The sequence below is a fragment of the Alternaria ethzedia genome (genome assembly GCF_023757985.1).
Source record: "Alternaria ethzedia strain BMP 0044 chromosome Unknown scaffold_1, whole genome shotgun sequence".
Taxonomy (NCBI): Eukaryota; Fungi; Ascomycota; class Dothideomycetes; order Pleosporales; family Pleosporaceae; genus Alternaria; species Alternaria ethzedia.
In genome coordinates, this window is record NW_026056194.1 from 2147460 (window position 1) to 2172857 (window position 25398).

A 25398-nucleotide genomic window follows, 5' to 3' on the forward strand; every position below is an offset into this window, starting at 1 on the left:
TATCTGGTTTGGCGTTGAATACGGCGGTTTCGGCATTTGGACACTGGACGCATCATACCCCGGGGAGGCGGCGTTTACCATACTTTCGGTTTCATCATCGACTACACATAGAGGATCATCATTGACGGTACAAGCCATCTTACGCATACAACCCGATCGCGAACCCTGTCGATACAGGATGGTCAGCTTTGCATTACATTGGCGTTCATTCCACTCTTTCTACCCAATAATCTTTCCCATCTTCGCCTCTCGGAGTGTTCTTCCACGGAGCTCGACGTCGATCGCTTTTCAAGGCAACATCCGCGCCAACCACAGTCTCGAGCCCGTCCGCACTACGTCCCCCATGTATCTCGATCCGCATTTCAAGGGAATGCGCAACGAGGCTTTTTTATTTCTCCATATACCCAAGGCTTGGTGTTCGCCTAGTCATTTCTTTCGCTTTCTTCAAACTCCAGAGATTCCCCATTTCTTTACCCATCCAACTGCACCGTATGTAGCGCAATGTATCTGTAACACACTAATTCTCGCCTACACGCATGCGATCCTTCCAAACATTTTCTCCGCAGCCTGGCCCGCACCCAACATATCAAGTTATGCGAGCTCCGCCACAATAGAGGGCGCAGTCAACCTTTGGCCCCAATCCTGACCACTGCCTAACACTTGCCAAGGAGCTACAACTTCCGCGGCACCGGATGCGATATAGGCATCAGCTGAGCTTATCAGAGTAGGTGTTATGATCTCAGCATATCGCGCACGTTAACGAGGCGGAATGGGCGGTGGGCATACAAGGGCCCTCACAGATGACCAGTGGTTGTCCCGACGCCGAGGACCCGTGTCACACAAGATGTTCAGGCGATCAATCCTGGTCACGAAGTCACATGCCTTGATGAAGACTATCCCACGCTGAGTCCAGACCCTGATGGTTTATAGGGAGTTGTTAGCGACGGCGAATTATCGTCGCAACTAACCGTGCCGCATGCGTTCCATATGTTCGCATCACGAGAACATGTTGCTTGTATGTTTAGTACGACCCAAACGGCCTAGACCAAACTTCAACCCCCAAAAGGCAGAACATCTGGCCAAGGCGTAATACCAGATACCTTCACCGTGAAATACGCCCGAGCAGATAGATCACGCTTACCACACATACTCCCATCAGATAAACCACGAGCCGCTTTTGGGCATAACCACGTGCATCTTCTCAGCAGAGCCCCAGGTTCAGCATGTCATACGCGTTCATCGGGGCAGACCGACTGTTCGGTGCATCTGATCCGTTCTGATCTGACGGAGACGAAAGCACGGTCACGGGGCGTATGTCAGGGATCAGCCCGAGGAGGGCCGGGTGCTGATCTCACGTTGGATCGCGTGGGATAACGCAATGCTTACTGCAGATCGCAGGCGGAAGGGCGCGACTTGCCCTACATTGGGTGAGATGGCTTTGTGCTCATGATGGGTTTGTCGTTTTGTCGCGAGTGCTCACGCCGCTGTGCCATGTCATGGTTTTTTGGGTGAACGAAGTTGATAGAGTCTTAGCTAGTCGTCAAATTGGTCGTCCGTTGTGTGTACCGTCACCTCTATCAGTTGCAAGTCTTGTGTGTATGAGACTTGGGGTGTCCAGACTGTTTGTCCAGACACTTACCAATACAACACTTCTTCAACTGAATCATCGGATCAAAGGACCACAGAACTTCAAAGTTCGCCAGCTCATCTCCTTCGTTCAGCACAAAAGGAAGCGTGATGTTTACTCTCTCCCTCGTCATCTCCACAGGCACATTCTCTTCATCAATCGTCAGCACCGAAGTGTCCAAATACTGCACCCCGAAGACACCCAACCAGCTTTGCAGTTTGAGGAAAGCCTGGAGCTCCTGCAGAAAGACTTTGTGTTGCTGAATGTCGAAGTCGGAGATACTGCGGTCATTTCCAGTCCAACTGAACTCGAATGGCGCGATACCACTTTCGGTGAAACGCCATTGCGTTGGAACGACATCAGCAAGAAGCTCTTTGCGGGCCGTATGGTCGTTCCAAGGTTGCGCGATGTTGTCGACATGAACGAGCTTCTCGGCTTCCTCGAGCTTGAAGTGGTTGTGAAGAAGAGTGAGGCCGAAGAGATTGTGGACGCTGTGGGCGACGAACATGTCTCGGATTGTCGTGCAAATGAAATACTCTAGATTCTGGCTCTCGTAGGTTTTGTAGGCATCGTGGATGTCTGGGGCGGTGTTGAAGTGGTGGGAGGTGTATGGTTCGAATTCCATGTTTGCAAGGGTTTGCACGGAAGGCTTGGGAGGAGGTAGGATAGAAGTCAGGGTGAGCTGGACTGACGAGCAACTTACACGCAATCTCCACGGCATTTATATATGCTACTTTCGCGTTGTCGGAGGTGATACACAAGGAGGTTCGTGTCGCCAGCCGTCATGGGTGACGCATGAACAGTCTAGAAACAACTGATCGGTGCACTATTCAGGCTTTGCAAGATGCCTACATCAAAGAACGACTAATGAGAGATCTACGGCTAATTCTGATAGAGCCTGACGCCCTTATCGCAACACCACGACGCCGGATGTAGACATACCTGCGGCATCACATATGTTTCCTTGGCACGCTTGACGGCGTTTGCGAATGAGAGATCATGCGTTAAGGCTCTTAATCGCATTCCAAACCCTTGTGACGGTATCATTGGTTCAGGATCGCTGCAGGCGGCACGATGGCACCAGGCTGATGAATCTTCAGCCTGACCCCGCAAAAAGATCATTAGAGACCGTGATCGTAGACATTCAATAGGATGTGCTGATTAGAGGTGCATAGAATGCAGTAGTGTCAGTTAGACTCTCGCGCAAGGTATAGCTGGCAGAGTGTAGGTCTGGGAGTCCCAAACTCATTGGCAACAGCGATGATTCTCAGACCGATGCCAGTAGAGTAACGACCGTTCACAAGCACTGGAAAGCGGCCTGCGGTTGATGTGTCACTTACAACATGGGTCAGAAAGATAGCAGAATAACAATTGCAATTTTGAGGATACTAGTCTAAGTACATGTACACATTCGAGCTGGCTGACCAAAACGACTGCAAAGGGGGGCTCAAACGAGCTATAGACAAACGAAAGAAGCCGTAAGGGCTTGCTTTGAATATGAAGAGTCAAACACAACTTTTCCATCCAAATTTTCATGGTGATGGTAGCATCACACATAGGCTGCAATCATCGGCGCGGCTTAGTTCTTGAGGCCGAGGATGCTGGTGAGGCCATCGAGCATGTCACCACCCTCAGTCTCCTCCTCAGTCTCCTCCTCAGTGCCCTCCTCGTAGGAGTCCTCAGCGGGGTAAGACTCGTAGGTGTCCTTGATGGGGGTGGGGGCAGACTCGTAAGAGCCGAAGGAAGGGGTGGGCTTCTCGTGGACCATGCTGGGCTTGGTGTACTCGTGGACCATGCTGGGAGTGGGGACGGCGCCGTAGGCCTTGCTGGGCTCAGCGTGCTCGTAGGCCTCCTTGCTGGGAGTGGGAACAGCGCCGTAAGCCTTGGAGGGCTCGGGGACATGCTCGTAGGCCTCCTTGCTGGGGGTGGGAACAGCACCGTAAGCCTTGCTGGGCTCAGGAACGTGCTCGTAAGCCTGGCTGGGGGTGGGAACATGCTCGTAGGCCTCCTTGCTGGGGGTGGGGACGGCGCCGTAGGCCTTGCTGGGCTCGGGAACATGCTCGTAGGCCATGGAAGGCTTGGGGGCGTGCTCGTAACCCTGGCTGGGCGTGGGCTTAGCCTCGTAGGCGGAGCTGGTGACTTCGGGCTTGGTCTCCTCGTAAGAGTCCTCGTCGTCCATGCCGAACAAGTCGCCGAGAGTCCTCTTGGAGAGAAGCTCGTCGTAAGACTCAAGCTCGTCAGTAGACTCTTCGGTCTCCTTGGGGATGGCCTCGTAGGACTCCTCCATCTCGGGCTTGAGCTCGTCGTAGCTCAAGTCCTCCTTGGAGGGAGTGACGTAGTAAGAAGGCTCCTTCTCCTCCTTCTCTTCCTCCTCAGGCTTCTCCTTCTCCTCCTCGTCCTTCGCGGGCTTGCCAAGAACGTCGTCGAACAAGGTGCGCTTCATGCCAGGGACCGCTGGAACAGAAGAGCCTAAGGCCTCTGTGACTGGGCAGGTAACTGTGTCTGGTCAGTGGGGAAAACGGAAGCGATGGCAGAATGCGACATACCACCGGAGCAGGCCTTGGAGTCATCCTCTTTGGCCAAAGGAAGAGCAGTGGCGAGCTGAGCAGCAGCGATGATAGCGAAGAACTTCATATTTGCGTTTGAATGAATTCGATGGGAAAGATCGTAAGAATTATTAGAAGGTATTAATGTATAGTAGTGACTGTTGTGTGAATGAGATGTAATGAGCTGATGAGCAATAAAGTGGTATGAGAAGTAGCCTTATATGCTGGGTTGTCGGTGTCTGTCCTGATGCTTCTTCTCGTGCACGGTGTTGAAGTGTGCTTTTTTGGCATCGTCCTGACTGCACGCATGAAGATCGGATCTGTGCTAATCAAAGCTACCAGAAACATTCCAGAAGCATTGTTCAACGGCCACTTTACCAGCGCATCGCCATAGCGGTGAGAAGTCCGTCAGCTCGTGGGAAACATTTCGTCCATGCCTTGATCTAATCGCGCGACTGCATCATGATACCAATGCCGGACATGGAGCCGATCGGTGCATTACTGAGCAGACACCAGATTCGCAAACCACAGTACGCGCCATGGACTTGAACCATTGCTTCACTCGTCACATGAAACGGAGATGAGGCGATCCTTCGCCCGAAGCCAGCGCGTTCACGTTCTTTTGGGACATGCCATGCCGTGTACTTGTCAACATCTGCAACATCTGAAGATTATACTTGCAGCTCTTCTCAGAAGACAAAGTGTCTCATCTCAAGATCGTGAGCAGTGATATGAAGCTGAATTGGAGTTGGGTACGCTTCAGGCGACACAGGTGCACGACCTCCAAAGCTGTTTGCACCAGGCTTCGGCGGTCAGCTAGCCTACATGCCTAGCTGGATATCGAGGAAGTGCTAACATGTGCGAAGATCTCGGGTATGTGGAGTGATAGGAACAACATCGTGAAGTCGGGGTGCAGGAAGAAGGATGGGAAAGAGCAAACATCGTTGGGGATGCAGGACCCACCTAGCGCCCGCTCGGTCCGGCCAAAGCGGGGTCAGGCGAGCACATCAATGGAGCGGTGGACTAGAACCACAACGCATCTCAACGGCATCGTTCATCACGTTGTTCATCTTCTAACATTTACGGATATGCTAGACTGCCGTGCGCTATGTCACCATTATCGATAGTATTGTCACGGGATCTACCGCGGCATCTTCCGCTACCAGCACCACCACCCAACCCGCGTTCAATCCCATCACTCCGTCCTCGTTATAGTACATTCCTCATCAGGAGCAGCCGAATCGTAACATTTGAATGGTCCCAGGATACCGAAACATGGATCTCTGCGTTGCTCACAGCTGAACTCCTTACAGCAACCGTCTTGGGGGAAGTCGCCGGGATCAGCAAGGCAATGTTCTGCTCATCATTAGCTAAATGCACGCACGCGCCTTCTATATTGCTTTCACGCTCGCAGTTGAACAGCAGAGGGATTGACAACGCACCACCGAGAGGTTGACAAGATGTTTGTCTAGATTCGTGCAGAGATAACGAAGCGGCCGATGACGCAAGTGCGAAGAGTAGGTGGATGGTGATCTTCATGGCGAACGAGGAAAGTTGGGTACTCATGGTAAAGCAAGTTTGAACGAGGCTGGAGCCGACTTCCATCTCTTTATTATACACACCATCATTGTTTCGCAAAGACTCCTACGCTTCCTACTTCCGCAAGCTCATCGCACTTTTCTTCTCGTTGTCTCAACACTCCAAGTGCGACAGAGACTAAAACACGAGAGTCGGCGACCGAACTGCTCGCAGTTATCGTGAGATCAGCATGCAACTCGTGTTTCGAGACTACAGAATGTTCCGACACTTTTCTGGTCCGGGTCTCGGTGCGTGAGGCAAATAAGCATAACGATCCTGCTGTCGCGCGTCGTGCACTAAGGTTCGAAGAACGAAAAAGCATTCCTCGCCACGCATGAGGCTACTGTCAGCTTCGGGCCTTTATTCTCAACGTCTGGAGTCGGGCTTGGGGTTCTAGCTGCATGCCATGTGTCGATTGGATTATCACACTTTCCCCTTCAACACAGCAGGACCTTCCGCCGCACTGTCTTCAACGCTAGCAGGTTGATCCGATTGACAACAGATCATGTTTAAGACTCACACTTCAAGATGCGCAATCAACGAATGAAATGAGCCGGAAGCAGCGAAAATGAGCTTCTCTCGTACACCACCAACTTCTCAGCAACAGACGCTCCGATGACCAACTATTCCAGCCACAGCAGCACAAGCCGGCGACGTGTCTCACCACTACGGTGTATACAAAACGCCCTGTCCATTCGCCCACCTCCCACCGCAAAGTGCGACGTACGAACAACAACCCCTCATTTGTCCGTGACTAACAACTCTCCGGCTTTCTCAACACTTTCGACACCATACACGCACCCATATGATGACGTACGTGACCCTACTGTGCAAGGCTGAATTGCCGTATCAAAGCTTCAACACCATTTCACACCGCGTGCTTCGCTGCATCCTCGTGTCAAAGCTTCTAACCACTCACACACTCCGTGTCACGCTCATTCCGGCATCAAAGACACCCGTATCAATGCTCCATAACGCTCACACACGATCTACCTGCCTAGTTCCCCCCAAAGCCCTCTCACTTACACACCCCTCGTTTAGCCTGAGCCTCGTATCATAGCTCCAAACTCTCCTTGTCATAGCACATATGCCAATCGTCCAGATGCCCATGTCCATCCCACCTCCTCTCACACACCGTCCCCTTGCAGCATCCCTCCTGCGGGCGATCAGGAAGCGGCCTGCAGTTTTCTAGAATTTCATTAGCCACATCTCCACAGAATCAAGTAGATGTAATAAAGTGCGTATGCGTGAGAAGCTGAGAAAAGGGGTTGAGACTGAACTTACGTTTAACACCACGACACTCTGGTTCTCCAAGAGGCTCGACTTGCTCATGGTACGGCTTCAGACAGTCATAAATTGTCTGGTGGTAACTCTCTCTACACACCAACCCCTTGCAGCATTTCGGTGGGTCGTCGATATCTAGGTTGCACCGCCCTGCCGTGTATGATTAGCCTTGACGTAATGACGTATTCACCATGCTGAAAAGTTGTTGTTGTATAGTAGTGAATGAGAAACGAGCGGAAGTACGGGACGAGAGAGAGGGGGGAAATGTACTTCCGTATGGTAAGCACTCGGGTGCAAGGACCGACTGGTCATGCCAGTTGTTGTTAACGGTGATGGAAAGACAGGTCGCTGTCGTGATGAAAAGAAGCGTGAAAAAAGGTGCTTTCGTCATTGTTGCGGGCTGTATGTAGTGCTAGTGTAGAGATAGCAAGTATCAAGAAAGAGAGACGAGGATGTGTGCGGACATAGCTTCCGTATTCTGCTACTCATATATACATCTACGAAACGCCTCCGTGTCGTGCAAAGAAAACACAACTAACAACGTTGTACCGCTCCGCTTTGGCATAGTCCCGACTTCCCTTGCTACACGAACTTCTACTACAGTACGTACCTTCTTCTTTCAAGTAGTAGAGTCAGCCACCTTGGCGCATTACAACCAAGTCAACGAATGAACGTTGGATTTTGGCGAAAGGACTTGCTGTGTGCGTGAACATCAAAATTAGTTTGCGGCCGTCATAGGTGCAGTATGACTAGCTCTTTACATCTACCGCTTTTGTGTCATATTGCGTACCTTCTTCTTTCAACTACTAGAGCCAGCCACTTCAATGTATTACAACCAAGCCAACGAATAGAAGTTGAATCCTAGTCAAAGGACTTCCTACGTACATCAACATTGAAGTTAGTCCACGCTGTCATAGGCGCAGTATCAGTAGCTTTTCACATCTACCGTTCTCGTGCCACGATACGTATGTCCGGCCTCAAGTCCCTCGACTTCTGAGGGGTACGCGGACGTACTTGGGATGTTGGACAAGGCGAACAGCCCCGGAAGCTCGGAGAAAGAACAGTATACTCGGCGAAAGGTCGTGTTACGATTTCGACACTTGCGATAGATATGAACATATCACATCAACCAATTTGAGAAATGTATAGAAGTATATAAAGCGCAAAAAGGTGTCTTTTCATTATCTACATGACTCATGTTCCTTATCATCCCTATCATCCATCCATCCATTCATCCATCTCATACTCATGCGAAGGGCGTAAAGGCGGTCATTACTGAGGAGGAGAGAGAGATCGGGGTCGCAACCGCAATACAAAGAAACGACGGCAAAGCAAACAAAACAAAACAATCTAAAATCCTCCCACAGCCACCCCACCATCTTCAAAAAGGGAGGGTGCCAGTGCAGCAAGGGTATAATGCAACTTCCCATCCATCTTCCATCTTCCACTTCCGTCTTTTCGTCATCTTATGCGTCCATCCGTAACGCAGCAATCTTCATACTTGTACTAAGAAAAAGGTATCATCAAACAAGCGTCGTCATCTTCAAGCTTATTTCTTACCCTTCTTCTTGTTCTTCTTCTTGTTCTTCCCCGAGCTAGGTGTGGCGTCGCCGTTCGCCTCACCGTCTTCCTCTTCGGCTTGGTTGCCAGGGGTAGTAGGTGTGGTAGGTGTGCTTGGCTCTTCAGCCTCCTTGGTAGCTTCAGTCTCGGCGGCACCGTCGACGGCAGGAACGTCAGCAACGGCTTCGGGCTCTACCTTGGCTTCGGCGACGGGCTCGGCAACGGGCTCGGTGGCGACTTGCTCAGGGGCGGGCTCGACGGCGGGTGCGGCGGATTCCTTGGATTCAGCCTTGGAAGAGATCTCAGCGTTGGCCTTCTTGAGTTCCTCTTGTTCAGCCTGAGCCTTCTCGAGTTGCTCCTTAGCGCTGGCAAGTTCGGTCTTGATGTCATCACGCTCCTTCTTTGCGGTTTCGGCGTCGGATGTCAGGGCGCTGGTCTTCTCCTCTTGCTCCTTCAGGGTAGCCTGGAGGGACTCGAGGGTCTTCTTGGCGTCGGCAGCTTCAGTCTTGGAGGTCTCGAGGTCCTTGGTCGCGGTCTCAGAGGCAGCGGTGGCCTCGTCGAGCTTAGCCTGGAGGGCGGTGAGTTCAGACTCCTTAGCCTTGGCGGCCTCGACGGTAGACTCGAGCTCAGCGATCTTAGCATCGTTGGCCTTAATCTTCTCCTCAAGCTCGCTCTTCTCGGCAGTAGACTTCTCGGCCGAGGCCTTGAGGTCAGCGAGTTCAGACTCGACGGAAGACGCCTTGGAAGCACCCTCCTTCGCCTCGGCTTCAGCCTGCTTGGATGCCTTGAGCTCTTCCTCAACAGCGTCCTTGGCCTTCTTGGTCTCCTCAAGTGATTCCTGAGCGGTGGCGAGGTCCTTCTCCAAAGAGGCGACCTTCTCATCTCCAGATGATGCGGCAGCCTCCTTAGCCTCAAGCTTGCTGGTGACGTCCTTGAGAGATGCCTCGAGGTCGGCAACCTTGCTAGCCTCAGCCTTCGCATCGGCAAGCTCCTTCTCGAGAGCGGCGACCTTGTCTTCGCTTGATGACTGAGCAGCCTTGAGTGATTCGGAGTGTTCAGCTTCCTTCGCCTCCAGCTTGCTCGTAGTCTCCTTGAGCGATGCCTCAAGCTCTGCAATCTTGGCAGCAGACTCATCGGCACCACCCTTGGCAGAGGTCTCGAGGTCGGTGATCTTGCTGCGGAGGCCATCGGCCTCTTCCTTGGTTGATTGCGATTCCTTGGTGGCGGCCTCGAGCTCAGACTTGGCAGAGACGAGTTGCTCCTCAAGCTCAGAGACCTTGCCAGCGTCGGCGGACTTGGCCTCGAGCTCTGACTCCTTCGCGGTCAGGCTCTCCTGAGCAGCCTTGAGGGAAGCCTCGAGCTCTGCGATCTTGGTGCTGGACGACTCGGTAGCAGTGCTGGCTTCTGACTTGGCGGCTTCCAACTCAGACTCCTTGGATGCGAGGGCGTCCTTTGCCTCCTTAAGAGAAGCTTCGAGCTCAGCAGCCTTGCCACCTTCGCTCTTCGCGGTCTCCAACTCGGCCTTGTGGGCGGTGAGGTCATCCTGAGCTTGCTTCAGGCTGGCCTCCAACTCAGAGATCTTCGAGCTGGACTCCTCAGTAGCCTTGGTGGTCTCACCCTTGGCAGCCTCAAGTTCAGACTCCTTCGACGAAAGGCTGTCCTTGGCCTCCTTGAGCGACGCCTCGAGGTCAGCGATAGTCTTGTGCAGACCCTCAGCATCACCCTTGGACGACTCGACAGCCTTGGTAGCCTCCTCCTTCGCGGCGGTAAGTTCAGACTCCTTGGCGGCAAGGCTCTCCTGGGCCTCCTTGAGCGAGGTCTCGAGTTCGGTGACCTTGGAGCTGGAAGCCTCAGAAGCCTTGCTAGACTCGTCCTTGGCGGCCTTCAGCTCCTCCTCAAGCTTGGTGACAGCCTCGCGAGCCTCAGCGGCTTCCTTCTTCGCAGCAGTGGTCTGCTCGTCGGAGGAGCCCTTGGCGGATTCTATCTCGGCCTCAAGCTTGCTGACGGTGCTCTGGAGGCTGGCAACCTCGTCCTTTGCGGAGCCAACAGCCTTGGATGCGTCACCCTTAGCGGTCTCGAGCTCAGCGTCCTTGGCGGAGAGGCTGTCTTGCGACTCCTTGAGGGAAGTTTCGAGTTCGGAGATCTTGGTGGTGAGAGCGTCGACTTCGCTCTTGGCCTCTTCGGCAGCCTTGACGGCGGCGTCCTTCTCGGATGCGAGGGAGGATGAAGAAGCTTCGAGCTCAGATGTCTTGGCCGCAAGCTCATCTTGTGCCTCCTTCAACGAATTCTCGAGGGAGGATACCTTCTGAGCGAGCTCATCAGCATCGCCCTTGGACATGTCGGCGGTCTTCAGCTTCTCCTGGAGTTCGGCGATCTCAGTCTTCAGGCTCTCGACCTCGCCCTTGGAGGACTCGGTGAGCGAAGTGACTTGGTCGGCGGCATCAGCGTGCTCCTTGGTCTTGGCGTCGAGCTCAGCAGCCTTCTGGTCGAGAGTGTCCTTAGCCTCCTTGAGGGAAGCCTGGAGCTCGGCAATGGTGCTGCGAAGGCCATCAGCCTCTTCTTTCGACGCCTTGTCAGCGTCAGCGTCCTGGGTGCCACGGGCAGCGAGCTCATCGGAGAGCTTGCTGTGGGCGGCCTCGAGCTCAGCGTGCTTTGCCTTGAGGCCCTCCAACTCGTCGATCTGCGTTCTCAGAACGGCAACCTCGGCGGCAAGCTCCTCGACCTTGGTCTTTTGCGCGTCACGGTCAGCGGCGAGAGTGTCGAGTTCGTCCTTGGCGACAGTCTGAGCCTTGAGGTCCTCAATCGTGGCAAGAGCGTCGGCAAGGTCCTTCTCGGTCTTGCTCTTCTCAGCGGTGAGCTCCTCCAACTGCGACTTGGCGCTGGCGAGCTCAGTCTCCTTGGCCTCGACCTCGGACCTGTCGACCGACTCGGTGCCGGCGGACTTGTCGCTGTCAAGCTTGGCCTTGAGCTGCTCGACCTCCTCCTTGTACGAGGCAATCTGCTTCTCGAGGTCGGCGACGGTGGCACGGAGCTCCTCAGCCTCCTTGTTGACGTCGGCGATCTTTGCGTTGAACTCGGCCTCGCACTCGTCGCGGACGGTGTTCCTCTCCTTGGCCTTGGCCTCGCGCACCTGCTGGACGACGACGCTGACCATGTGCTCCTCGAGGTCCTTCTTGTCCTGCTGCAGCGACTGCTCGCGGGCCTCGAACTCCTTCTTGCGCTCCTCGTGGTCGTCCTCGAGCGTGCGCACGTGCTCATCTTGTGTGGCGGCGACGCGCTGGGCTTCGTCGAGGTCGGCTTCGGCGTGCTTGAGCTTCCGCTTCAGCTTCTCGATCTGCGTCTCGAGGCTGTCGGACGCCTGTGGTGAGGGCGGCGAGGGCGAGTCTGCTGTTGGGGCATGGTGCGTTAGTATGTGGTGAGCGGGGACATTCTGGTGCAGGGGAGACGCCCGCGAGTGCAGCGAGAGCGGATAGTGGGGGAATGCTGCTGGCATTGTTATGGATTGGGCAGGTGGGGGTGGGAGTGGTGCGCGGTGAGCGTCACGTACCTGCTTCGTCTTCACTTAACCGTGTGGGCGCCTCACGTGGTGTCTCGGGCGGCGTGTCGACGCCATTGTCCTGCGTGCTCGACTCGACCTTGCTCGGCGGCGTCGCGTCGGTTGTCACGGCGGGCGTCGCTGGCTCGGCCGTGGCCGGTACCGGTGCAGGTCCGCCGAAGAAATAGTTGTACGCTCTCTTCATACTGCTGGTTCGCTTGGGGAGTCCCGGTCGCAGGGAGCTCGTCGATTTCCGGCCTCGTCGCTCTTCTTGCTGGCTTGCTTCGCCAGTAATCGGAGCAGGTAGAGGGTCGATCGTCCCGTTTCGCTTGTTGCTTATCGTTCGTGGTGGTAGCAGCCGTCTACTGAATTTCTGAGATCCCGTGTTGATATCAGCGAGGATCTGCTTCTGCTCTCTCGAAGAGGCCCTGCGCGGCGGTGTTAGTGGGGGCTCTGGTGACTTTGTAGGTGAACGACAATGGCCGCAAAGCATTCAATGTATGGCAGATAGGTCGGGCCAACAGTGGTGTAAGAAAAAAAATATGTTAGGGTATACCACATGACGGCGAGCCATCGTGGGCGAGAGCGTCTTACCAAAAGCAACAAGAAGAAAAGAGGCGTGTATCGTAATGTCCTCAGACAGAGGGAGCAGTGGTGAGGGGTGGAGGGGGAGGCAGAGGGGAAGGTGACGGGTAGCACTCACTCATAGCTTTCTTTCCTGCCCCAGCTCGGCATGATTCACGCTCTACTGCTATCAGTTCCCTCTGTTGAAAGCGCCACTGTTTCCCGCGCGAGCCAGTCCAATCAAGTATGCTGAAAATTTTGTTGCCCTTTCTGAATCTGGGCGGGCCGTCAAGTCTCCTCACCGCACGGTAACGAAATGGAGCTTTACTTATGTACAAGCACAACAACACGCTGGATCCTGCATGCAAGCCTGGTGGATTGTCGGGCGCTAGACGTCCGCTACGAGGTATATACATCTTCGAGGGGAGGCACGAGCCAGTCATGTAACGCTGCGACACGGTAGCACAATTGGCATGGGCGAGGCTGGACAGGCATTAATGCAAGCACAACGCAGATGGACGTCGAGGCCGGCGCTGTCAAAGCTCCCAAGCGGCTCCACTTTGCTTCTTACCGCCTCGACTAGGGTCTGCCAGGGCTTCCTCGACGACAACCCGTGTGCTGACTACCCAGCCATGCGACGTCGCTGAGGACGACGTCCTTGCTTTTGGCACGTCGACGACCAGTTTGATGAGGCCCTCGAGGTTTTGTACCCGCCCACGCCCTCAACACACGACGTGTCCTCCCCACCGGAGCGCGTCTCCTCGTGCCAATCACAGCCATGCACGTAGTATCACGATCACGACGTACATAGCTTCGGCATTCGATTACAGGAAGTTGGGCGAGCAATCGATAAGCCTTAGCCAGCACATCATCGTCGGAGATCGTGGGCTCCAGCGTAGGGCTCCGCGCACGGTCACGGGCGCGTCGACGTGTGACTCGGCATGATCTGATGTTATGCGAACCCCAATGGCTTGCAGGAACACGGTCTTTCCTTTTGCAAAAACGTTTCGTCTCAGAGTTGGGGCAAAGTGTCGTGCCGACTGGTCGCCTCGACTCTGCTGAGACAAGGACACTCTGGACGCGCGCGCAATTGTCATGCAGGGCCTTTCCGTGATGGGCGGTCGATGCGTTGATGCGTTGTTCGATCGGGTCCGCTGAATTATTTCTTGCCATGCCCAGTCAGTCCATTCGCCTCGCCAATCCTCTCTCGGACCGTCACGTTGCCATCCTCAAACTCCGGCTACCTCGCCGAAGGCCACCTGGGCATCTTCAAAGCCCGAAAGTGGCTGTGATCGTAGTTTCCCCAACCTCCTCCCCTCTTAGCTCGAGTGCACTTCATATCACCTTGCGTCGTGCAGTCTCTTCACCGCAAAACCACTGCACCCCAGAACCTAGTCATTTCACGGACTGGCCCTGCATAACCGCACCCCACCCGTTGACAAGGCGGCGCGCTAGCCAGGTCAGCACTCGCGCGTGAAGCTCCACCGCCTCTTCGCATCAACGTCGTATCGTGGCGCGTGAGGACGTAAATCACGGCAGAAAAAGTCTTCCGGCTGCGTTGTCGAGGCGACACCGCCGGTTGGGAGGGTTCTCTGATTTGACATGTGATTGTAAAGTGGCAACGGCAATTGCAGTCATGGGCGATCTGTGAGGAACGACAATACTGGAATGTTCTCGGGTTCTCTAGGCTCAGGTAACTCATGATAGCAATGGTATTGACGCTCGCGAACTATGAAAACTCCCATCCGTGGATGTATACCCCAATCGTTAACGCCATGACTATGCACACTGATGTCTAAGGAGGATAAGGAAAACTATATACATGCAGCATCCACTGAGCAAACGCGTGGGGAAGAAAACACATCAATGCCCACCACTAAACCCATGTACCGACGCCAACGCAAACTCAAGCGGACCGTTGACGCCTTGTGCTTGAACGAGCAGATCGCCGTATGTGTCGTCGCGTCGAAGGCCCGCTCGGTTGCGCAGTGCCATCTGGAGACGTGGTCTGTGGAGTGGACTCGCTTGGATTCTCAGGGCCACCTCCAGAGGTTGACCGCTGCGTCCGAGCCCGTGGACTAAGAAAGGAAGATACGCGGCGGGCCCCTTCAGTATTGGGTCTGCCACTGAGGACAATCTCCGGTGATAAAAGCTCGGTCGACTCAGAACCGGAGCGAAGTTCACGGCGGACTTGTCTAGCCTCGCGCAGTACCTCTCTACTCCTCCTGAACCGGTCCCGCCCTGGCATATACATGAAGATTAGCTTGATATTACCGACAAAAGGGTTTTATCCCTATTGCGGAGATCCAAACAGACCCCTGCGTATCCGGTCACTGATGCCACCGTTGCCCGAGCCTGCATTTGCGTTATCAGACGAGCTGCCTTGACCGTTGGACGGTGGGGGTGGGGATCCTGCGGGAACGACGTAGGGATCATTGAACGTGCCCGAGCCGGAAGGAGTGAAGGAACCCGGCATCTGGGACGTACGATCCGTCTGTGAGTCTGCAGACGCAGGGTTGTTCGCCTGGCCCTCGCCACCCTTGGTAATACCCTTTCGACAATGTGGACAGGTGTCGTGCTCGAGCAGCCACGCGGAGACACATGGGTGGTGGAACCAGTGCTTGCATGGCAGTAGCGTCACCTGCTCGCCGATGTTGACCTCGTCCATGCATATACTGCATTCGGCCTTGTGTTCGTCGCCTAGCATCTCTTCGGTGATGTGGGTACGCGGGAGTTTATCGATGTCGGCTTGTGTTGCCGGACCGGGCGCGTTGCTCGTCGAGGTTTGCTCCATGAGTTGGGAGACGATGCGGTCTAGGCCTTCTTGAGAGTAGACAAAATCTCCCATGTTGCCAGCGTGGCCGCCCATCATACCCATAGAGGAGAATAGTTGTAGGATAGGGTGACCCGCGAACTGCTCGCCAGCGCCATGGTTGTGTTCGCCGCGGAAAGTACCCTCAGCGCCGCCGAGTGGGTGGTTGTGGGCGTGGACGCGAGGAGGTGGTGCTCCAAAGGCAGCCATGAGGCCAGTCATGACACTGTTTGGCTTGTTAGCGGCTTCCAAATATGGCGGTTCGCTCCTGCTTACTTGGTGATCTCATCCACAGGCTCGGCCTGGCCTGGGTGGTTTCCATTGCCGGGGAACAGTCGAGCGCCACCGTGGTATGTGAAGCTCCCTCCGCGGACCTGAGGTCCTCCTTCGTGACCCTGGGTTTGAGCTTCTTGGAAAGCAGACTGGTTTGGGCCTGTGCCTGGTCCAGCGCCAGAGAACAGACCCTCCCCTTGACCCGGTTGCTGACCTGGTTGTTGCCCTTGTGGTCGCATAGCTGCCCCGGTGAGCCCGTTCAACATGGCCATGAATCCTCCTATTGACCCAGGCACCGCCATGCCGCCCTGGGGCGATACGGATCGTGTAACGGTAGCCTGCAGGTTGTACCTTCCCGGACCAGTTTCTGTGAATCTGACATTGCTAATGTCGCCCTCCTCCGGATCGTCGGTCTGCCATGGGTTGTGGTGAGGGTTTAATTGTGGTGGGGCATGCTCGAGATCGGGGAGGGAGTCGGAGTCGTCGCCGTCATGGCCAAACATCCCGGGGGCAGCATCTCTTGGGTCGTTGTTATCTTCGATCTAGTCGGTGTCAGCGGAATTCGGTGCATATCCGCTTCGCGTCGTGTCTGACGGGCTGGAGGCTGGATTTGGCGGCTGAACTCACAATCTCGGTGAAGTCGGAGCCGCATTCTGGACACGAGAGGCCGTGTTCGTCTCGATACCACTCGTCGGCGCACTCGTGGCAAAACATCATGTCGCGATGCCCGGGCCGCGGGTTTCCTGACGGCGCATCCTGGTTGGTCGACTGGTCCATGGTCGCAGGCGTGAGGCGTGTGATAAGACGTAGGGTAGTAGGGTGAGGTTCAAGGACACTGGATGAGATATGTCAGCATGGAAATAACGTTCGAGCAACGGACGCCGACTTACGGCCTTGTGTCGGGAGCAGGCGCGGAAGAGAATCAATTCAAGTCAAGAACCTATCACGCGCCGTTGCCAGTACAGGTGATGGTGGCGAGCTGCGACAGCAGACAGGTAGGGGGTATCGCAGTGAATTGCGGAGAGGATTCAGGGAAGTTTGGCGTAGAGGGAGATCTCAGGCGAGGCTACCCGTAAGTGATAGTTCCAAGGTTGTTTCGCGCGCAAGCTGTCAGACACCGGAATGACGTTGTTCGGTGTGCAGGGGTGGTGGGGTCTAGCGATTTGTCCCGCGGTATCTCGAGTTGGGCGAAGCTAACTCAGCACTTTGCCTCGTGGGTCAAGAAGTTATGAGGAAAGACGTGGAATGGAGACGGGGGCAAAGTCGCTTGCGCGTCTTCTTGAACGCGGCAGCGGTTGATTGTCTTGCTCTGACTCTACGTTTGTCCGACCAGTTGTCTCTGTCCGCTTCTTCCGTGTTCCATCTAGTTCTGAGGCCTTCTATCAGCCAAAGACTGTCGCCCGCAGCAATCCAACAGTACGTCGCGCGATAAGGTGGTCAGTGCTATCGCTTGCTTGGTAGGAGAGCTTTGTGTATACTACAGATATCAAAAATTGCTATTAACCATACGTTCCCTGCCAAAGGTATAGAAACCACAAACGCCTATGCATGTACTCATCAACATGACTGCGGGCCTGTAATCCAAACGACGCTGCGCATGTCAGATTCGCGACGACGGCACCTGTTCACGATCTTCGAGGGCCACCCCTCAGCAAGAGGCTCCCCACCACGCCCGCCGCGACCACGATTCCTCCCACAATAGCGGCGCCCACAAGCCCCTCCTTTGCCACCTTTTCGTCGATGAGACCCTTCAAGCTTCCGGCCTGGAGGTTTGCGGGCTCCAACTCCAGCAGCAGCTCGTTGTACCGTCGGGCTTCAGCATAGTTGCCGAGCTTGTAGTTGCCGAGGGCGAGGTAGTAGAGGCATTCGCGCCGGCGCTCGCGCGAGTTGCGGAAGATCTCTGAGAGGAGGCGCACTCCTTCCTGTTGGTCGGGACGGGAGGTGGATTTGATCAGACCCTAGAATACCATGAGCTTGCTTGTTGCGGGTGGTGCCGTGCGCATGTGCAAATGTGACGAGGCGCGGGGAAGCCGTACCCATGCGTAGTTGAACTTCGTCTGCAGACCAACGTATTCGCCCTCCTTCTCGTACTGCGCGCGCAGAACCTGCAGCTCCTCTGGCTTGAGCGGCGACTCGACATCGGCGGCATCTAAGGGGAATGAGCGTTCGTCGGCCCAGAAGTCGTTATCCCACTCACATGGTAATGACGGCGGCATGGCGGCTGTTTGTGTTGCGCAAGAAAATTAGAGAGGTCTGAGAAGTCGGCTCTGGGGGAGGCGGAAGTTGGTATCGTGAGGATGGGTTAGTGCAAGTGGTAAGCGTCAAACTACGGGCTGTCTCGTGAAAGCTCCAGCTGCAGGCCGAGCGGGCGATCTTTTACCGTGACGTACGCCGCCGCCTCGTGGCTGCCGGCCATGCGCCACGCTACGCCTGCGCCTTCCGCCACTTGGTCGCGGTTGCCATGCACGCGACTTGGCACGGGCCATCCAAACAAGAACATCAACACCATGGCCTTGTCGCGATAGACATCACCAAAGACGATACTAAACGATTGCGCAAACATCCCACAACACTTGAAACAATCGTACCATACACACAAACTTCACGCGACACCAAATAGCCCAACATGCTTCTCGACGAAGACCCCGCTGCCGTACGCACCCTCTCCAAACACACATACGCTCCTCCCTAACAATACCCAGCTCATCGCGCAATGCACATCGCATTTCAAGATCGCCAATGACAAAACCTCGCTCCACCGCATAAACGAATCCCTCAGCACCCTCAGCGAATTCCGCACCCAACACCTACGCTCCATCCAATCTTCCCTCAGCGCGCTGAACCGGACACACCAAACCCTCTCCGCGAACCACAACCACACCCTCAGCCAGCATAACCCCACAAACCATGCGGCGGAGATACTGCGGCTAGACACCGAGAAATTCAAGATCGCGAAGCAGGCGAGTGATCTGGAGATTGAGGGCGAGAGGCTGCAGAGCGATCTCGCGAGGCTAGGGGGCGTGGCCGGCGAGTTGGAAGAGGAGGGTGTTGAAGGGGGTGTTGAACCTAGGGCGGGTGAGGATGCGACAGTGTAAGTTCTACCGATGATTGTGAGAACGCAGGTACTGACTTAGACTCCAGATTGAAGCTCAAACTCTACCGCACTCTCGGCATCGACGTCGAAGCCGACCCCACTACCGGCGAGTACAACAAGGCTGTCGTGCGCAATGCGACGAAGGGGGATGTGCATGTCGTCAACATTGACCCCAAGTTCTCACGACATTTCTACACAAACTATTTCTGGCGGACGATGTAGGCTGGATGCGTGTTTTGTCATTGCGCTGGACGCAGAAGTGCAGTGTGCAAATTGGATGATTAGGTGTTCGATTATGACTTGCTTTCTGAGATACCTCTGTGTTTATAGCGTTTTTAGGTACATAACGCAATCTTTACATTCGGGTGGATAACAATGCATGGCACAGCAGGTGTACTCGATGTCTTGTTTTTCCGGACCCTCGTTCACGTTGCCCGCAACGCAACTCGTTTGTGGCAGTCGTATTCAGTATGCAGCTCGTCATGATGGCGTGCAAGCCACCATGCAAGGCTGTTTGTCAGCAACGTGACAGCCTAATCTACAGACCAGGCTGTGCGGTGTCTTTAACACTCTCTCATCTGCTTACTTGCCGCGTAGCTTCACTGTTATCTTCACTTCACGCTCATTCTTCAAGGACAATTATCGACAAGCGCGCGAGGTCGCGACGATCTACAGCAGGATGGATGGATTACAGGACGACACAACACTCCCCCCGGTATCCAGCCCGGTTGACGAAGAACCCAGCTTCATTTCCGAAGAGGAAGAACAGGAAACGAGAGAAGATGCCATGCTGGAAAGAATTCGACGCCCGTACGTCGAATACAAGAAAGCCCATCCTCAGGGCAATCTGTGCGAACGTTGCGCTGGCATAGATTGGTCGCTTCTTGTACCTAATGAAGCTTCGTACCATTGCTACCGCGATCTAGAATCGTTGCACATCCCCGAGTCGAGCCAGGAGCTGTCTGCATCATCTTGTCCACTTTGTCAATTACTGAGCTCTGACTACAGTCGGACCCTTCAAGTGGATTGTACCTGCTACAAGTTGTGGCGTTCGCATGGCCGTCCCCATGTTACTCCTCAGGACGATTGGACACACCATAATCCATATCTCGTGGCGGGAGGTTCGAGATATGTGTTACAAGACGCGCGTGCGCATACTCAACACTACGTCCTCCGTAAGCTCGCACCAGAACGAATAGACTACGAAATCCTTCGACATTGGCTACGACACTGCAAACGCCATCATCACACGAAGTGTAACCCTAACTTCTCTTCATCCATTCCTGGCCTCCGAGTCTTTGATTGCAAGGCTGAGAAAGTCGTCACTGCACCCGACGACACTGCCTTCCGTTACATAGCCTTATCCTACGTATGGGGTGGTGTGGAAATTACACCAAAAGAGCCGAACGAATTTCCAGCGACGGTACGTGACGCTATCACCGTCACACTGAAATCGGGTTACAGATATCTCTGGGTAGATCAACTGGTACGTAGCTGCGCCAGCGATGGATTGTGTGACCTGTACTAAGATACAAGCTTAGTGTATACATCAGTCAGACGAGACTCACAAACAAGCCCAGATCAAGCTCATGGGTCGCATCTACGCCGAGTCAGAGCTGGTCATTATTGCTGCAGCGGGCAGTACGTCCCATTACGGACTACCGGGTGTTTCTTCGAGACCCCGTGAAGCACAAAGAATAATCGAACTAGACACAGGCGTACACTTGATCGAGATGTTTGAAGTAGATTGGAAATTGAACGACACAGTGTGGGGTGAGAGAGGCTGGACCCACCAGGAGGGCTATCTGGCAACACGTAGACTCGTCTTCACCGACAGCGAAGTCTTATACTCATGTGACCGTGGAACATGGCAAGAGTCTGTACAGCGACCTGGAATCGACGACCACAGCTTTTACATGAAAAACGATTATCCAGGTTTTCCGCTAGATAGTAGAGAAGAATCTCGTATCGCCCACGTGTTGAACAACTACTCAAAGAGAAAGTTGTCCTTCGAGGGCGACATCCTCAACGCTTGTACCGGAACTTTAGAAAAGCTTGTCGACCTTCACTTTTGGGGTATAGTTGCTAGGGTCTCGGCTTCTACCCCCAATACCCAGCTCTCCTTAGAGTGGCGCAGCTGGCCTTATCCTGGCCGAAAAAGAACAAATTTTTTGAGTTGGTCGTGGGTAGCAACAACTGGTCACAAATTGATAGAGGTCAATACTCACAGGAATGACCGAAGCTTCGTCGCCGAGGTCCTCACAACGGATGGACGTTGGTTGACTTCAGACAACCAGATGGAGAGTCGATACGACCCTTTGCCCGAGGGCTCCGGTCCTACTCTGCGACTTACAGGATCGTTCTACACGGCCTCTTTGATGTCCGGCGAACTCCAGAAGCGTGGAGAGAAATCAGAGGACAGGTCTTCAATCGTTTTTCAGCACACTGGTGTTATTGGAGATGAAACTGAAGTAGTTTTCGAAGTGTGGCTCGACACTGAACTCACAGATGCTGTCTCGCCAGATCCTGTCAAAGCAGTACCTCTCAATGGTCGATATGAAGTGGGCGGACATTGGGAAGTCGGTTGGTGTCCTGCTTTTATGGTCCTCCAGGCTGTCGGAGACCATTACAGGAGGATTGGCGCTACAGACAGAGATTGTTTGATCCGATCAAAGAAGACTGGGCTCACGAGGGAAATGGGGCGGGATGATGTAATACCACGCCCAGGTGATGAAGAAACCATTTACATTGAGTGAGTGTCAGCTCATACCCAGGAGATGTACCATTATGGAGGGTGTGTCGTTGCGACGGGGTAGCACGACACTGTCGAAGTGAAGGCGACGGTATTATCATGATTAGCCATTTCCATCGCTTTATGTCGCATTATCAAAGAGCTCGATAGCAGTACTTACGGCATTCATATACCTGGTCCCGCTCATCTACTCCCTCTGATGAAGGCTCACAACAACGTTCGCGAAGGCATGGAACAGTACTACCTGACAGGAAAAGGCGCCCAATCGTTAACGGGCTCATTTATCGATACTCTGAGTTTGCCAATCTTTCGACAAGTCATCGTGCTATTCCGGTTGTGTTGGGCACATCCGCGCCTCATCTAGTGCGAGTTGGACGAGGGATCTTACAAACTTCCTGATGCGGCTATCCTACCGAACTGCGGGAGCACCTGCGCCGCAATATAAACAACTAGCCTACCACCAGAATACCGTTAGCTTTCACGATACAAGCATAGACAAATGCAGCGTTTGCTCGATTTGGAAGCTTGGACCACAGTCGCTTCACTCATTAGGGACAAAGAATGCTGTTCATCTAAATACAGGCTAGCGTCATAAGCAGTCATGACCACGCCTCGCTCCTTCTCTGCCCGCGCCCTCCCTATATTAAAGAACCTACGCCTCCGCCGAAATAAACCCGCAACTCCCACCCTCTACTTAGTCTCGACGATCTCTCGATTTCCAGGAACCATCAACCAGATAGAACCCACAGAATGCAGCTCTTCATCCCCGTCTTAGCTCTCTTGAGCACGCTTGTCGCTGCTGTACCGACCGTAAGTAACGAAGACTACCACACCAAACCATCCTTCTACCCATGATACTAACATTTTACAGGCTGCAGCGGACGGTCGCGGGGCCACCATCTTCACCGACAAAAACTTCAATGGCCGGTCAACCGCCATTCCCGCCAACGACTTCTGCACCGACATAGACAACATCTTTGGCAACTTCGATGGCAAGATCCGCAGCGTCACCGTTGAGAAGGGCTACCACTGCAAGTTCTACACGTACGTCATGACCATCAGTCTCCTTTTACTTGGAAAGAGCGTTGGAAACTAACTTCCACTAGCGGTCACGACTGTCCTTCCAACGGCCAGAAGATGGAATGTGGCAGCAAGGACCAGGCGTCGGTGTTTGGAGATCTGGGCACGTTCGACTACAAGATCCATAGCGCGTACTGCACGAAAATATAGATGGAGGCTTGTGCAGACTGGATTTCTTTGGGTGTTTTCAGCTTGATACGGCTTGCGCAGCTTGAGTGTGCTTGGTGGCTTGAAGACAAGATGGGTGTAGCATGATCGCAGTAAGCGCTACAGCGGTACTTTGCGACTCGGTCTATCTATTTGCGAAGGCTGGAGTTCCGGGTCAGCGCGGATAGACTGTTATACGAGATGGGGTACATAATTATAATACTTTCAATCGTACAAACACATGTGTCTCCAGTGCGCGACAAAACTGGTGTTTTGCCGAGTCGCATAACGCGTACAAGTAACCACGAATGGGCCATCGCCAAGTGATCGAGCGATGCAGTAGCAAGTTCCAATTAGTCAGGTATTGCGATCATCGATTACAGTCGAAGCGCGAAATTGCGAGTGTGACGGGATAAATGGTTGTTGCATTATTATCGACAGCGCCGATGGTGCAGTGTGAAAGGAGATGAAGAATGCAGGAGGGACGGGTACAACCGCCGCAGGTGTTGGTACTAACCCGGAACGGAACTGCCCCACGTTGACCCACATCGATCGCCTGTGGTTCTGGATGTCACATCACAATCTTTCACGTCGACACGGAGCAGCCTCGACTCTTTAGCAGCGCGTCCTGGATTACGAAGTACGTACGCAGCGAAGTTACATGTCAAAACCGCGGAAGACGGCATGTCTTGGGCAGCAGAGTTTGATTGGCTGGCCAATGCGCGGTGCATACTTTCATCGTCGTTTGGGCCATCGCTCATGACTTTTGTTCATGACTTTCGAGGCTGCCTACAATCTTAACGACATCAGTTCACATGTGCTATGTTTTCTAATCATCGATATCGGCTGCTGAATGCAAGCGAAAGTGCGGTCCGCCCACGATACACCTAAATCCATGGATGCCTGTTGAGCCCAACTCAACACCCCCAGGACGCCCTACGCCCGACGCAACTTAGAATGCCATTGGATGGCACATTGTCCACCGCATGAGAATGACCACTGCGTCTGAGATCAGGGCTGCGTGCTCTACATTATCACATATCTTCGGGATGTCATCATTCGCGGACAAGAATGAACCAAGTACAGGTTCGGATTAGATCATCGTGCTTTGCTTTCATCCCAACTCAATCTCAAACGAGATCGTAGCGCTCTGGTGGCTTTGTTCGGTGAGTCCGTTGTGTTCCAGAGTCTCTTTGCAGGCTTTGTACGGGTGTCAGGAAATGGGAAGAGGTTTTCGACAACAGCCTTCGTCTGAGACATCACGACCCTTTCTCTTTCGCCAAGCTTGGTATCACAGTTTAGACTTCTACAACTCATTACGTCGCGGAATATAACTGGTACTCACTGCTCGGGCGAACTCGAACGGCCTGTTATCGGAGTGTCCGAAGTGTAGCACCCCACGACGGATTCTGGTGGTGTTTCAAAGCCTTCGAACCCCGTCACCAACCTTGCCAACTGGGACAGTTGGATCAGGATGATCAATTCAATTCCTAATCACCCACGAATCAAGAACCAAATCACCATAATATCCAGCCTATCACGGCATACAACGACGCCGGGAGACCAGTTCAGTCCCAAAGTAGCAACGGAACACTGCCTCAGCCTCGCATAAAGACCCCGTAGTGTGATGAATCTCCGTCGTGTGGGACGGTAGGAGCCTTGCGGGACTGGCAGGTCGCCGAACTGTTGGTTGTAGCCTCGCGGGAGTTAAAGTGACCCACAAGCTCGCCGCGATGTCAGCTCGGTGCTTTACAATCATAGCGGCAACTTCAACTGCCCCATTCCGGCAGTACCTCTTGAGCCTCAAACTACGCTCTCACATATTGTCACAATGAAGACCTTCGACAAACATTCCTGGCTCGAGTTCTGGTTCTACGGAGTCCATCCCGGTATCATGATGGCACTGACCTGCATTGGTGTCATGGCTACATTGGAAATGTACCCGTTCAGAATGAAGACCACGTCACGCCCTTGCGAGATGTGCAAGTCAGTATCTCCAAATACTAACTGAGAACTCCACTAATATATCGACAGAAATCGCGAGAGGGAAGACAGCCTGGAACATCCTTCTACAAACGCAACCTTCACAACGCGACATACCCCACCTGCTCGCAATGACGACAAACTATACGAAGCAGAGCCAAATAGCTTCCGACACCCGTCCTTCCGCTACTCATTCATCCCAACTTCGCCGTTCGGTGCTGGAATGCCTATTCGAGTACCTTCATCCCGCGCGCCGTCATCATACTACGCTGATGGGACGCACGTGCGCGTCCGTTCATTACAAAACTTCCTGCTTCCACCGCTTTTCAATCGTCATCGTTTGAGTGGAGAGCAGTACTCCGACGGTATGCAGACACCTGACAAAGCGCGTAGCAGGCGCATGAGTGCTGTTCGGGAGGACATGCACGGTGCTATGATGGTGTGATACGGTCAGCGATGATAGATTTGTCCTGATTGATCATGTATGCGCCGAGCTCATCTTGATGTACTTTCCAATCAATGTTATGCTACCCATACGCGACAGACAACAATTTGTTGAAGTG

At 53.9% G+C, this 25398-nt stretch overlaps 8 protein-coding genes across 8 annotated transcripts; 3 read left to right on the top strand and 5 right to left on the bottom strand.

The window, feature by feature from the left end:
* Positions 1-1577: 1577 nt before the first annotated feature.
* Positions 1578-2252, bottom strand: J4E87_000683 (uncharacterized protein; the record flags this gene model as incomplete). The annotated part of the gene is made up of 1 exon (XM_049372337.1): positions 1578-2252. The coding sequence occupies one exon, from the start codon at positions 2250-2252 to the stop codon at positions 1578-1580; it is 675 nt and encodes a 224-aa protein (XP_049238471.1).
* Positions 2253-3206: 954 nt separating this feature from the next.
* J4E87_000684 (uncharacterized protein) lies at positions 3207-4261 on the bottom strand (the record flags this gene model as incomplete). Its single annotated transcript, XM_049372338.1, has 2 exons — positions 3207-4123; positions 4174-4261. 2 exons carry the CDS (start codon positions 4259-4261, stop codon positions 3207-3209), a joined length of 1005 nt encoding a protein of 334 aa, XP_049238472.1.
* Positions 4262-8584: 4323 nt separating this feature from the next.
* Positions 8585-12623, bottom strand: J4E87_000685 (uncharacterized protein; the record flags this gene model as incomplete). The annotated part of the gene is made up of 2 exons (XM_049372339.1): positions 8585-11979; positions 12143-12623. 2 exons carry the CDS (start codon positions 12621-12623, stop codon positions 8585-8587), a joined length of 3876 nt encoding a protein of 1291 aa, XP_049238473.1.
* A 2364-nt stretch (positions 12624-14987) lies between these two features.
* J4E87_000686 (uncharacterized protein) lies at positions 14988-16556 on the bottom strand (the record flags this gene model as incomplete). The annotated part of the gene is made up of 3 exons (XM_049372340.1): positions 14988-15732; positions 15783-16321; positions 16407-16556. 3 exons carry the CDS (start codon positions 16554-16556, stop codon positions 14988-14990), a joined length of 1434 nt encoding a protein of 477 aa, XP_049238474.1.
* An 848-nt stretch (positions 16557-17404) lies between these two features.
* FIS1 (mitochondrial membrane protein) lies at positions 17405-17995 on the bottom strand (the record flags this gene model as incomplete). Its single annotated transcript, XM_049372341.1, has 2 exons — positions 17405-17737; positions 17816-17995. 2 exons carry the CDS (start codon positions 17993-17995, stop codon positions 17405-17407), a joined length of 513 nt encoding a protein of 170 aa, XP_049238475.1.
* Positions 17996-18405: 410 nt separating this feature from the next.
* Positions 18406-19095, top strand: J4E87_000688 (uncharacterized protein; the record flags this gene model as incomplete). The annotated part of the gene is made up of 3 exons (XM_049372342.1): positions 18406-18432; positions 18482-18870; positions 18921-19095. The coding sequence occupies 3 exons, from the start codon at positions 18406-18408 to the stop codon at positions 19093-19095; spliced, it is 591 nt and encodes a 196-aa protein (XP_049238476.1).
* A 457-nt stretch (positions 19096-19552) lies between these two features.
* J4E87_000689 (uncharacterized protein) lies at positions 19553-21629 on the top strand (the record flags this gene model as incomplete). The annotated part of the gene is made up of 2 exons (XM_049372343.1): positions 19553-19759; positions 20427-21629. The coding sequence occupies 2 exons, from the start codon at positions 19553-19555 to the stop codon at positions 21627-21629; spliced, it is 1410 nt and encodes a 469-aa protein (XP_049238477.1).
* A 557-nt stretch (positions 21630-22186) lies between these two features.
* J4E87_000690 (uncharacterized protein) lies at positions 22187-22855 on the top strand (the record flags this gene model as incomplete). The annotated part of the gene is made up of 4 exons (XM_049372344.1): positions 22187-22191; positions 22375-22435; positions 22497-22669; positions 22732-22855. The coding sequence occupies 4 exons, from the start codon at positions 22187-22189 to the stop codon at positions 22853-22855; spliced, it is 363 nt and encodes a 120-aa protein (XP_049238478.1).
* Between the last annotated feature and the right edge of the window lie 2543 nt (positions 22856-25398).